The following is a 13,169-nucleotide window of genomic DNA, read 5'->3' as shown; positions in this document are numbered from 1 at the left end:
CTGACTTTTCCCACGCTCAGAACTTCAGCTTTTTCTCCCTAAAAGTTAACTCCGCAGCCTCTGACCAAGCACTTCTGCAGCGGCCTAAAGGAAAGAATGGGTTTTGATCAAACGATCTGGAACGGGCACGGGCACGGAGCGAATGGTTGTCAACAGGCCTGCCATGCAAAGCTTCATGGATGCAGCTTCATTTGCTGAATGCCTCCCACACTAATGCAACTGCATTGACACTGAACGGCTTTACCCATAAGCCAGCTCTGTTCCTCTCCCGCAGGACTTTACGGGGCTAAATAAGGCAAAACGCCTACACTCTTGGCTCCCAGGACCTCACTGAGCTGCTCCAAGCACCGAAGTCTCAGGAGGCCGGGCTCTCTATGAAGTGCAAGTCAGTGTTGTCATTAGCTGAGATTATTAATTGGCAGAGTAATGGAAAAGAGGAGGCTGCTTCCCTGTAACTGAGACTCCCCATCTGCACTGCGCAGGCCCACCACCTGCCGAGTCAGGAGTGCACAGCAGCGTCCAGCGACCCACACGTGCACCACACGTGAGCTCATGGTGCAGGACGACCCCCCGTCGTCCTCCTCTTGCTGACCACAGCAGAGGGAAAGGAGACCAGGGCCTGGAATGCAAATAGTGACGCGCCCCCCCCCCCCCCCATGCTTTATGGGATTGGCTCATGAATATACACATGCCTAACTCGTGGGCACTCTGGACAAAACCTATCCACTGTACTGTTACAATGGACTGGATCGCTAGCGCTTCCTTGGGTGCATGTATCACTCTCGTATGTAAAGCTAGAGATATGAAGTGAGACACTGCTTATGGCTTTAAACGCGCAAGTAAGAGCCTCAGCAGTGCTCCGGGAAGCCTTAGACTGGGTGGTCGACTCAACGACTTGTCAAGAGCCTGGTTTGTCCTCCAAGCCTAGGCAGTGGTTGGTCCTAGTAAGACATGTGACCACGCCAGCTGGTGCCAGGATGCCAGTTTGACTAGGTCATTTTCCATGGAAGGGGGACGTAGAACAAAAGATTCCAGCCCAGGGAAAGTCTATTTAAACAGTGGGAAGCTAGGAGCCCCGTATCTCTGGCTGGCGTGACACACCCAAAGAAGAGTCTCTAGCCTGGAGATTGTGGCTAGACAAGGACAGCCTTTAGGGTGCGAGCTTGTCTTCAATAAGCTTTAGTGCAGGCGTGGGGAACCCACGGCCCGGGGCACAGGGGTTACGCTGTGGGCCCATCAGCATGGCAAAGTAGTCCAGGAGAAAGGCACTAGTCGCCATGGAAATAAAGCAGACACCAATGAAGCGAATCATCTGCATTAGGCCGAGAATGGATTTCTTCTTCCTGATGCAGGCGCCTGGAGAGGTGGGGAGAGGGCAAGGAGCCTGACTGGCGTGGGAGGACACAAGAAGCCAGTCATCCAGATACGGGACCATGGCCACTGCAGACACTGGACTGGTACCGCCATGGCCACGAACACCTCTGAAGACCTAGGAGGCTGTTGCGACGCTGAAGGGCTAGCGCTTGGCCCCCATGCACAAGCAAAGAAATGTGCAGTCAAGTGGATGGATGTTGCTATTTCATGTTGAGAGCTGCGAACCCGACTCCCCGAAGGAGGGAAGGAAAGATCCAGGCAAGCGTCACCATCTGGAGGTTGGCCTTGCGCTGATGAAGGGGCTGAGGAGGCAGAGACTAAGGACGGCGCAAAGGCCTCTCTCTTTCGTTGGGAGGAAAACGTAGAACCCCCCTCTGATGAAGGGGTTGGAGACCTGTTCTAACATCCTTGGGGCGCACCATGTTGGAGGGGGATGTGATGGGACTCCCCCCATCCCTGTAGGTGGCCAGGCAAGGGGGGGGCAGGTGTAGCAGGAAGGTGAAAAACTTGGGAGTAACCGTCCCACCGAACCTCCAGCACCCAATGGTTTGTGGTGATCTTACCCCAGCTGTGGGCAACAAGGGAAAAAGGGCAATATGGCCCCCAAATGCCAGAGAGGGCTGAGAGTGGGAACGTGGGAGACTTGCAGCTCTCCACATCAACACTGCGCCCGAGGTGGTGGCTGAGGCAAGGAGGAAGAGGGTTGCTAGGATGGATATCACTTGTGTGTGTGTCCTGACAGCAGGGATAGGAGGCCTGGCATGGTGCACAGAAGGGCTGTCGTCGCTGGGGCATATCCCAAGCGTTGCCCTCGAGTCCTTCAGGATGTAAAGGGACTCGGTCCTAGACTTGTCTCTGTCTGAGGGGAGGTCCTGGCCCTCCTGCCCCGACTGCAGCAAGGTAGCGAGAGAGCAGGACAGGTCCACTGCACAGCCTGCAGCTGCAGCGTCACCTTGGCTGTCACACCACCCTGTGCCAGGGCCTGTGCCATTAGTCCAGCGGCAAGTCATCCAGGAACTCAGCCTGTACGGACGGAGCCAAGTCAGTCTAGTCTGCCAGCGGTGCCTGGTAGCTAGCAAGGCCAGACTCTCAGCACGGCGTGTGCCAGACCACGTGCTGCCTCGTAACGACCGCCTCAGGCTGGACCACACACAAGGCCGGAGAGCCTCGGGGGGGGGAAGGGGGGGAGGGGCAAATGAGTCCCTAGTCTGTGACAGGAAGGACCTGCAATTCTGAGAGGGCTTCCCCAGGGCAGTGGAGGCCAGGCTGGTCTCGTCACACTGAACATGAGTGAGGGCACACAGCCCAGCTCGTAAGCCCCCAACGTGGGGCCCAGCCCCCGAGACGTGGGAGAAGGACCAGCCCCCACACAGGCGAGGACGAGAGAAGCTGCACTAAAGATAAAGAACGATACAGGATTCCGACTTCGAACACGGGGAAAAGCGGCACTGCTTTGCATGGCCTCGTCAGCCAAGCGCGGGCCGACAGACGCTGCCGCTGCTCGGGTGCAGGGAAGGCATGGGTCTCACGCTTGGGATACACCTGGGAACCATTTCAGCAGCATAATTATTCCGGTGTGGTTGGTCAGAGGGCTTTACCTGGAACTAACCGTACGGCGAACTGCGGGGTGGACTGATGCATTTCTCTGCTGAGAACTCTCAGAACTATTTGACCTACGAACGCCACGTGCACGAATAAAAAATGATGAGCCCCTAGGAGTGAGTGCCAGGCTGTAGAAGAATGCTATGGTATTCTAGGAACAGGATGCGAGTGCATAATTAACAGCGCTCTCCCAATGCACATACGCAAAGGGGCAGAACCCAGGCTACCATGCATGGGCCTACATTCCCTTTGTCTAAGTCACAGCTATGACCTGGGTGAGAATGGCAGAGTATTACACCACGTTTAGAGTCCACTCTGCCAGGGAGGGAAGGAACCTTTAGGCAGACCAAAGTAGTAAAAAGAATCTGCATTCTACACCTGGTCCCAGCTGATCTTGTTGGGAAAGTTCCCTAGTAAAGTGACCTATGCTAATGCCGTCTGCCGATGGAACTGCTGGGGAATGGGATGGGAACGTGTGGCTGGGGCAGTGACCAAGCATGTCTTTCTCTGGCACAGACTTCAGAAAGAGGAGTATTTGGACACGCAAAGGAGACGACTCCTTGGAGACAAGGACCAAAGGAGAGTTCTGTGGGAAAGTTCATCTCTCTCACTGACACCTTGTCTCTCTAAAATAATTTCGATTGGTCAAGACTACAGAGGATTTGAGGAATTCTGCAAAGACCTATGAGCCACTGTTATGGGTGAAGTGATGGGGGAAAAAAAACAAGCACCAACTAAGATCTGGGGAAATACATGAAAACCCTGGAAAGGCAGTGGAAAACCACACTGAATGACATTTAGGGCTGCAAAACAGTCAGCATCTGAAAAAGCAACATGGAATCGGAGCTGGGCGCAGGAGAAGAAATTAACACAGACAGTGAGTCTCTGAACTTAGACTTTCCCGCTGGCGTTTATTTGCAATCTTCTGAAGTTAAACTCATTCAAATTGTTCGCCCCACGTACTCCAAAAATTAAAGCAGGCACTTACCAGTGGGCTGTGCTTCAAGTTTATTAAACAAATCTCTCCAGGTTAAGTCTTGGAAGAAGTTGTTGTACCTGTGATCTACAGAGCCTAGATACTTCGCCACGGGGTGAGAACCTGAGAGGAGAGCAAAAAGCCAGTTGCTCCACATGCCGAATGCACTGACAATTAGGCTGACCAACTATGTCAGCCAGGGGCCAGAAAAATCCACCCCCCCGACGAGGTTAAGTGATCGAAATCCCCATGCCCGTGGAAGCATTCTCCCGTCGACTAGCCACCCACCTTTCAGGCCATGTCCTCACTGAACGGAAGAGCCACTCTTGTGTTTACAGTTAGGGTCCCAAAGAGAAGTGCCCTGATTTTCGGGGGGAGGGGGAGAATAAGCATCTGCAGCACCAGAAGCAGAGCCTGGCAGGTGTCTCCCCAGCTAGGAATTGCCTTTCACTCTAGCTAACGGTGCCTCTTGGGCAGCTCCCACTCCTCCGAGGAGAGCGCCACGCAGCGAGGGTGCCAGCGCCATGGAGAACCGCACCCTGAGCTGTTCTCACGACCCACGTGCTGATGCATGGCTCTGTTCCAGCTGCGCAGCATAACCTGGCTCCGTGGACCGACAGTCTGAGCGCAGCAGCCAAACCGGCTTCCCGCTGAGACCTGCTGCCCTTGGGCTCCCCGAGCAGACCTAACCATCCCAACGCTTCAGCAAAAGCAACCAACCCAAGGAAATAGGCTGAGAAACTGCTGAGGAGAGAAATACTTGGAAAATGCTGAGACGCCTCGACCCGGCTCTTTAGTGTGGCCCAACTCCTGCAAAGGAAATGCTGCAAGTTATTGTGATAGCAGCATGTACATCACAGCCTGCCTTCCTCTCTGCAGGTACCAGGGCTCCAGTGCTCCCAAGGGCTGTGGAGTATCTGTGTGCATGTCTCTGAGATGCTCTCTCCTCCCAATTCAGCTGTGATGTGAATGAGAACTGTTACAAAATAGGGAGGGGGCAGTTTAATTTGACCCAGACAAAGCTCAGGTTTTTTCCTCTAAGGGGGCAGGGAGAGGGAGAGAAGGAATCAAGGAGACATGTGAAATGTCAAGAGAGTCTGCCAAGAAAGGCTTGCAGTTCTTCCATACAAAACGCGTCCTAATCAGCTAGCTCGTTAGGCCTACTGCTCTTCTCAATCCGTACATACACACTTAGCAGCTCCTTTGCTTTTTCAGCTTTACCTCTTTCGGATTTGCATGGCCAGAGAAAGAGTTGACTGACAGCTGGCTGAGGAGGAGAGCAACACATTTAAAAACCGAGTTCTCTTCCATCACATTCCAGCCTCTGCCATTCTCTGCTCAACTGACATTTTTGGTCTCTGGGATTAGTTGTGTTGGGCAAGTAATGGAAAAGTTCCACAGCCTCTGCAAGCCTCTCGATTTTATCCTTGGGTGCTTCCAATTCTCCCAGTAGATCAACCCATATTTCCGCTGGGACTGTGACATTTGTGTCATGAGCCTATAATCTGCCCAAGAATCAGAGAGAGGTAGTCGTGTTAGCCTGAATCTGCATAAACAAGATGCAACTGACGAAGTGGGTCTTTGCCCACTAAAGCTTATGCTCCAATAAATCTGTTTGTCTATAAGGTGCCACCAGACTTCTTGTTGTTTAATCTGCCCAAGTTCCCGAAAATGCACCTCCAATTGTATTGTTGCTCGGTGGTATCCCCCTTTGTGTAAACAGCATACCATGGTTCAAATCAAAATCCTCCTTGTTATCAGGGCAAGTTTCAACACATCTATGTTCGCTGAATGCCAACAGACAAGAACTTCCTGAGCTCCCCAGCATTTCTTTGGAAGCTGGGGCATTGAAGTTTTTCTGGATAATCAAACAGAATTGGAAAAGCATTTATTTCTCAGCACATCATGCACAATGATCTTTAGGTCTGTGTTAAGTTATTTCGTTCTCAATGACTTTCAAATAGTTTTGAATACCCACCCACCCCAGGAATAAAAATGCATGCTTTTGAGAAGTTGCCCTTTGTTGTTCTGAGCAAATGGTGAAGATCTTGTCATACTCATCTCTCTGTTCTTGGAGGATATCTTCCATCATATGGACACAACGTGGTCTTTCTGGTCCTAGAATCCATGGCATGATGCACAAATGCAATTTTCTTATGTGGACATTCACAATCACAATTGGAGAATTTCTAATGTACCATCTTGCATTAATATAAATACATTTTTTTTACAACTCTTCTTTTTCCCTTCGTTTCTTTACACGTATTTAGCAATGGGCCTGTGAGCATAAGTCCCTTGGAAGACTATTTTACCACAAAATGATTCAATTTTTTCTTTCAATTGTTCATTCTCCACTAAATCAAAAGCAAGGTTATCAGCATAAAAGAGGTTGCAACTTTATCAGGTTCAAGTCTTTGCCTTTCAGTTGTTTCTGGCATCACCAATGCTTGATCTTTGGCAATTTTGGCTCCTGAATGAAGTCAATGCTGAAAAGCTGTTGGAAATTTAGGAACTCATGCTTAACTGTCGAGTTGGTTGGGAGTTTTTCGATTCAATGGCTTTTATTGGAAAACGCTGCTTTATCAAAACAAGTTGTTCATGGGAAAGGATCAGATGTCCCACATCAAAATTTTGAAGTTCTCAAAACATCTCACTTCGTCATTTTTAAACCTAAAACATTTCAAGACTTTCCACTTTCAAAATGTAAGTTAATTTTTGACGGATATGGTCTTCTTTTTTAATTTTCAGTTTATGAAAATATTTGAATGAAACTTTTTGGCCTATTCAGGATAGGCCATTTTTCAAAATCTCAAATGTTTTTATGGGACCAGAAAACTGTTTCCTACCTGGCTCTACTTCAGTTATCACATAGTTCTGCCTCAGTGATAATGGCATTTACAGTGTCTCTGGCAGGATCAGACGCTTCTGCATTTACACACGGAAGTTTCATTCAATGTCACATTTGATCCCAATGAATGATTTTGCCATCCACTGAGCTCAATAATAACTATTCTATCTTGCTACTTCAACTCTCTGAACTATGGTTAGATTTCACTGGAGAAGTACTGTCTGATTTCATTGCTTCAGTACATTTAATCACCTGATGGCCACCACCTCCTTTGCAATGGTGAGCCAGGTGAATTGATACGTTGAGGTACGGTCCTCACTGATCACTTGTTTGTAGCTGTCACAGTCTCTGTACTTAAAACGGAAAACAATCACTTACTGAAATCTAAACTCCGAGAGCTCAAATCTCAGCCAGCTGTGCTAGGTTATTAGGTACCCTACCCACTTCCCAGAAACTCTTACCCTCCCGCAAACCCAGCTCAGAACTCCACGCTTGCCTGCACATCCAATGACATGAGAGTCAACCCACTGGCCAAGCCTCTCTACAACCAGTCCCCCTCCTCCTCCAGGCTTTTGAACAGTTCTGAGACACGTGTAAATTGTTCCCAACAACCGTCACAAGGACCTTGGATCCTTTCCTCACTACCGGTTTTCAAGTTTTTCATTCACAGTCTGAAAGTTTAGACACTAGAAAATCTCAACTGACTTCAAATGTGTGTTGCGATCATGTCACCCTATGCGCTGAAAGAATGAAGAGAAACCCCCCTGAAAACTGATGCTACACTGAGCTCATTTTTTGCTGCATTCAACTACATCCAGGATGTTGCAGAAGAGCCTGGGTGAGCAGCGAGGATTGGGAGGAAGGAGGGAGATATGAACGGCCAAAACTTCCCCCTCATTTTACCTCTCAGCAGTTTCAGAGCCCATTTGGGTTTTTTATAGTTACCTTCTCTTCCATCTAAAATGTGTAACAATTTAAAAGAGCTTCCTCTTAACAGAGTATTAACAGCTTCTCATTTACTGTCTATGAACAACTGGAGCTACAGTCTCGAGGAGTCCAGAAGTTACTCCTTCAAACACCACTAGTGCTGTGGTATATCTAGCAATCACATACAGGATTGCTAGCAGAACACTGCCAAAATTCGTTACACACGCCAGTTAAAAGGACACAGCAAGAGGATTGAAGTTGTAGCATAGTAGCTCTGTCAACCTGCTGCGTTTAATATGGACTATAAATGGCTGCTTCCCAACAATACTTGGGATTTGGCATCAGGCATGTAATGATGACATTCACCGATGCGACAGGAATGTGATATTTAATCCTACAGCAGAGCAATATTGGTCTCCTTTCATAGCCAGCAAGGACGTGGCCTTTGGAACACACTCTAACCAAGAGTTCCCTGAAGAGCATTCCTGAGCGTGTGCATTTGATTTAAGCCATTCATCTTTCTGTGAAGAAAACAGCAACTTATTTACCTAGTGGGATGATCAAAAATCTCATGTAGCTGAGCCAGTCTGGGGTTTTGTGAGACAGCTGTTCTACAAAGAGCCGCAACACAGCACTGAGGTAATTCTGCGCTCCGGCCACTGCAATTTTAATGGGGTTTGGAGGCTGAGAATTGCAGTTACAGCTAGACAAAAAAAAAGGGAACATATTTATAACTTCTAAAGAACTATTTTCAGATTACGTCGGAAAGATGCTTGAGAGAGCCAACCTAGCTAATGGATGCGGAACAGCAAAGAGCCGTTCTAACGCGTAGGACAATCGTACACAGGGCAGCATCTCACAATGCATTAATAAAACGTGAGAGTTGCTTTAGAAACACGTCCTTTCCACAGTCCTCCTGGCTCTCTCCCTCCCCGCCATTCTTTCCTAGCTGTGAAACCCTGCTCTTGGGTCTCCTGCATAGGAGCCAAGTGCCATTATGTTGGGAACACATGGCAAGGCCCTGGGACCCTACTCTGCAGTATGGTTCCCATCTCCACTGCCGTGTTAGAGCCCCACTCCCGGTCAGCGGGCAGGGGACAGCCACGGGGCTTTTCTCGCAGCGCGGATGCACCTTCGTCCTCGCCCGCTTTTACAAACCACTTAGACATCTTCCCCTCAGTCTCCTTCCTCAGGCCTCTAAGCATTTCCTCCCTGGGGATTAAGCCTCGCACCAGAGGCTAGCGACATGCAATACGTTTCACAGGGAACGGTGTGCAAAGCATGACCCACAAGCATTTGGTCTTATCCCTGTGCTCATGCTGCCCAACGGTAACAGCTAGGAATTTCCCGTCTTGTCTCTGAGAAGAGGCTCCCAGTGCCGGAGCCAGGGTGCCTCGATGCTGGATAGTCGTGCCTGCGACAGTCATGCCTCTAGAGGGGACTCTCGAGACCGCAGTCACGCGGACTGACCAGTGCCTGCCATGCTGAGGGTCGCTCTGCAGACCACTCGGGAAAGAGACCCTTGTGTGTCCCGCCTCAGAGGTAACGGAGCCCATGGGCTGCAGGAAGACGCTGTTCCTCAGAGAGGACTCTTTCAAACACATGGTGGGACGTGACCCCGATCAGCCTCCCTGGGAAACAGGGCGCCGTTTGCCCGCAGCTCAGCTCCCTACAGGAGAGGCGACTTGCAGCCAGCCAACGAAGGGGCTGCCAGAGGACCGGCGGCCAAGGCTCGGGAGGACGCCAGCCAGCCGAGAGGGAGAGTTCACTTGTTCTGCGGGGGCTGTGCAGGGAGCCATGGACCGGACCCAGAGCACTCCTGCAGCACTGCACACGGCTTGGCTCGCCGGTCACTGGTCTGAGGGGACACGGGAATCCAGCCTCTCCCCTACAGCAAGGTGTTCCCAGCCCTCCTTGTTAAGGTGCAGCTCGAAAGTAGGGCCATGGGGCCAGAGTCTGCAGGAAGCCAGAAACAGCAACTCTGGGAGACACCAACTGTCCCGCCCATCCCACCGAGGCCCCCTGCTCTGCCCCATCTGCCCCGCCCATCCCACCGAGGCCCCCGGGTCTGCCCCGCTCATCCCACCGAGGCCCCCGGGTCTGCCCCGCCCCGCCCATCCCACCGAGGGCCCCTGCTCTGCCCCGTCTGCCCCGCTCATCCCACCCAGGCCCCCGGGTCTGCCCCGCCCCGCCCATCCCACCGAGGGCCCGTTCTGCCCCGCTCATCCCACCGAGGCCCCCTGCTCTGCTAGGTCTGTCCCGTCCCGCCAATCCCACCGAGGCCCCCTGCTCTGCCAGGTCTGTCCCGTCCCGCCAATCCCACTGAGGCCCCCTGCTCTGCCAGGTCTGTCCCGTCCCGCCAATCCCACTGAGGCCCCCTGATCTGCTCCGTCTGCCCCGCCCCGCCAATCCCACCCAGGCCCCCTGCTCTGCCCCATCTGCCCCGCCCCGCCAATCCCACCCAGGCCCCCGGGTCTGCCCCGCCCCGCCCATCCCACCGAGGGCCCCTGTTCTGCCCCGTCTGTCCCGTCCCGCCAATCCCACCGAGGCCCCCTGCTCTGCCAGGTCTGTCCCATCCCGCCAATCCCACCGAGGCCCCCTGCTCTGCCAGGTCTGTCCCGTCCCGCCAATCCCACTGAGGCCCCCTGATCTGCTCCGTCTGCCCCGCCCCGCCAATCCCACCGAGGCTCCCTGCTCTGCTCCGTCTGCCCCACCCCGCCCATCCCACCGAGGCCCCCTGCTCTGCCTGGTTTGCCCCGCCCTGCCCAGCGAGAGCTGCACAGGAGTGAGGAGAAGGCAGATATGCCCAGGCCGAGTACTACAGGAGCCACCACCTTCCGCTCCAGGCCCCCGGCAGCTGCCCCTACCTCCCCGCATGGGCCCCACCGCTCCAAGCAGGCTCGTTCCCATTTGAGAGCCCATGGTCCGTTCGTGAGCGAGGGAGCAGCAGCAGCCGAGGGAGACAGTCTCACTGAAGTGCTCTGGGCCTGACACAGGCCTGGGCTGGAAAGACACTGAACCCACTGTGGGGGTTTGAAGATAAAGCTGGTGCCAACTGTGACCTACCCAAGCCAAACAGTCTGGGTGCCAGCTGCCTGCCCCTGCCCCCCAAAGCACCACAGCTGGGGCAGTAGAGGAGGGGGCTCTGGCAATGCACAGCCCCCGAGGATGCCTAGGCTCTGGGAACTGCTTCCCTCCTTGATCCAAAATAGCTGGGGTCTTTTGACCTTTGTGGCACCCTGCAGAGCCCATCAGCTTGCTAGGCCCTTCGGGGAGGGATGAGGTATTTATTATTAGAGGGAAATCTCATTTCAGCTGGGGGGTCTCTAGCCTGCCCTGTCAACAGAGGGTTATTTTAAGTCTGGGGCTGGGGGCGCACATCTTAGTGTACTTAGACTGAAATCATTTTGCACTAAGCAAAGCGTGAACTCACTATCGCTGAATCCTGGAGACAATCGTGCTGAAAGCCGCCTGCACGTCTGCCGAGGAGCACGTGCAGACCACGGGGAAGGTGTGCTTTTGCAGAACATCCGAGAGAAACTGGAAGACAAAACCTGCTCAGAAACTGTCAAAACTCTTAACCAGAAGCCCACGTCCACCCTTCGCCCAGCTGGGCTATTTTCAGACAAAGGTGTTTCCAGCCCTCTTTGGCATGACTGGCGGGACTTTTCTAGGACACCTCTTCCCGGAGTACTCGCTTCAAGAGGGGCCCTTCAAAGGCAGGCCAGCCCTTCAATCGGGCGCAGGACTGCAGCCCGGGGAGGCATCCCCACAGCAGGTTATCTAGCCAGCGTAGCTCAGGGACAGGTGCAGATGTGTACCCAGGCCAGGACACGGCGCCATCATTACTTCGCTGACTTCTGGCCACGCTCGCTGGATGGACGCTAGCGGGGTTACACCTGCTGGAGCCGCAATCACACCCTTGAACACAGCCCAAGCACACCCTAAGCGTGCAATGTGTGCCTTCCGGTGGGCAGGTCACAGCGCTCCTCCCGTGTCAGCAGGCTGGCACCGCTCGTCTCACTTCAGCATGGCGGGAGACCGGCAGCCAAACACCCCTCTAAATGCCTTCTCGGCGGGCCACAAGCGCCAGGGAGAGAAGAACTCAGCCACGTCCAACGAGCAGGGACTAACCTGGGACAGTGCCACTAAGGGGCAGAGGCTGGGCTTGGGGAAGGCTCATGTTAACTGCCTGGACGAGGAACAATTCCCATTCCCAGGCCCAACTCCCAAATCCTGTTAGACCCACTTTCCAGGGAGATTTGAACCTCGTGTGTAAGCTGCAACCCGCCCTAGACAGAGACCAGGGCTCAATCTTCCGCTCTCCTGCACCTACCTGGCCTTGCCAGTCCGAAGTGTTAACAAGAATAATATTTTCTGGGAGATGATCATCAGAAATCAGGATGTGATTCAACTGATCGTACACGGTTTTCCTTGGGATCTGTGAACACAAAACCACCAAAGCAGAGAATGGAAGAGTGGTTCATCACGGCTGAACCAGCAGCGTTGGTTTCATCAGCCCCTCAGAGAAGCTGTGTATGAAAGATGCAAATAAGACTAGGTTGCATTTCCCCACCTCCAACAGCCCTGTGCTTTCCAGGGAGCCAGGGAAACTCCCCAAGCACGTTTCCACCAGCTACTGACGGCCAGCGAGTCCGTGATGATCAAAGGACACACCGCAAGAAAGCCGCTGCGTGGCAGCCAGTACTAACTACAGAAAGGGGAGAGATTTTCCAAATCCTGGGCAGCAATTACTTTTCACGGGGGTCAATATTACCAAGCTGTGAGTCTAAGAATCGTCCCAGAGCACAGAGCAAGGATTTTGCTTTCAACATCCCACTTGGGGTACATCTGCACTGCAAAGCCCCCTGCCCAGTGACTCTCAGAGCCTGGGCCCACTGGCTCTAGCTTGCCGGGCTCAGCGCAGCAGCGAGATGGTGTGTGCTTGGGCTGGAGCCTGGCTCCTTCCAGCCCGCTCGGGGGCGCAGGGTCAGAGGCCAGACTGAGGACTCGCTGTAGCATTGTGTGTTTTCCCTGGCGCCACATGGCCATCCCTCGGTTCTCACACTGGAGCCCGCTGCTTCAGGCCAGGCCTTCAGTCTCACCCTGGCTGAAGCCAAGCAAGGAGCTTCCCCAAAGCAGCAGGGGCAGAGAGCCCAGCTCGGCCTGCCATGGCACGGTGCAGCCGGGCCCAAGGGAAGGTTGGTCCCTAGCCTTTGGAGGAGAGGGGCTGCTGGAATTCCTACCCCGGGGACGGGCACATGGCACAGGGCTGTGAAAGGGGGAGCTCATCTGACCTGTAGGTGGTGCCTGGTGTCCGGAGAGCGCTCGTTGTCCAGGCTGTTTGCTCGCTCATTCTGCGGCCGTGCCGGCTGCCTTTCCTTCAGTGACGTGCTTCTCCCCCGGCGGCCGGCTTGCTTCCCCTCCGGCCTGCTGAAGCGC

General features: G+C 53.3%; 1 protein-coding gene across 6 annotated transcripts in view; it reads right to left on the bottom strand.

The window, feature by feature from the left end:
- The window catches only part of PACS2 (phosphofurin acidic cluster sorting protein 2), a 92,210-nt gene that overhangs the window by 14,609 nt on the left and 64,432 nt on the right, over window positions 1-13,169 (bottom strand). For 3 of the 6 annotated variants that reach the window (XM_075937069.1, XM_075937071.1, XM_075937067.1), the window contains exons 13-17: window positions 13,025-13,160; window positions 12,064-12,168; window positions 11,161-11,267; window positions 8,276-8,430; window positions 3,965-4,075 (exon numbers count right to left, since the gene is read on the bottom strand). In XM_075937069.1, the coding sequence (XP_075793184.1) occupies window positions 3,965-4,075; window positions 8,276-8,430; window positions 11,161-11,267; window positions 12,064-12,168; window positions 13,025-13,160 (614 nt within the window). The remainder of the gene's footprint in view (window positions 1-3,964; window positions 4,076-8,275; window positions 8,431-11,160; window positions 11,268-12,063; window positions 12,169-13,024; window positions 13,161-13,169) is intronic. The other 3 variants (XM_075937072.1, XM_075937068.1, XM_075937070.1) reach the window with 2 other exon arrangements.

The sequence above is a fragment of the Pelodiscus sinensis genome, chromosome 9, assembly GCF_049634645.1.
Source record: "Pelodiscus sinensis isolate JC-2024 chromosome 9, ASM4963464v1, whole genome shotgun sequence".
In the NCBI taxonomy this organism is placed as follows: domain Eukaryota; kingdom Metazoa; phylum Chordata; order Testudines; family Trionychidae; genus Pelodiscus; species Pelodiscus sinensis.
This window is presented reverse-complemented; position numbering and strand designations above follow the sequence as displayed.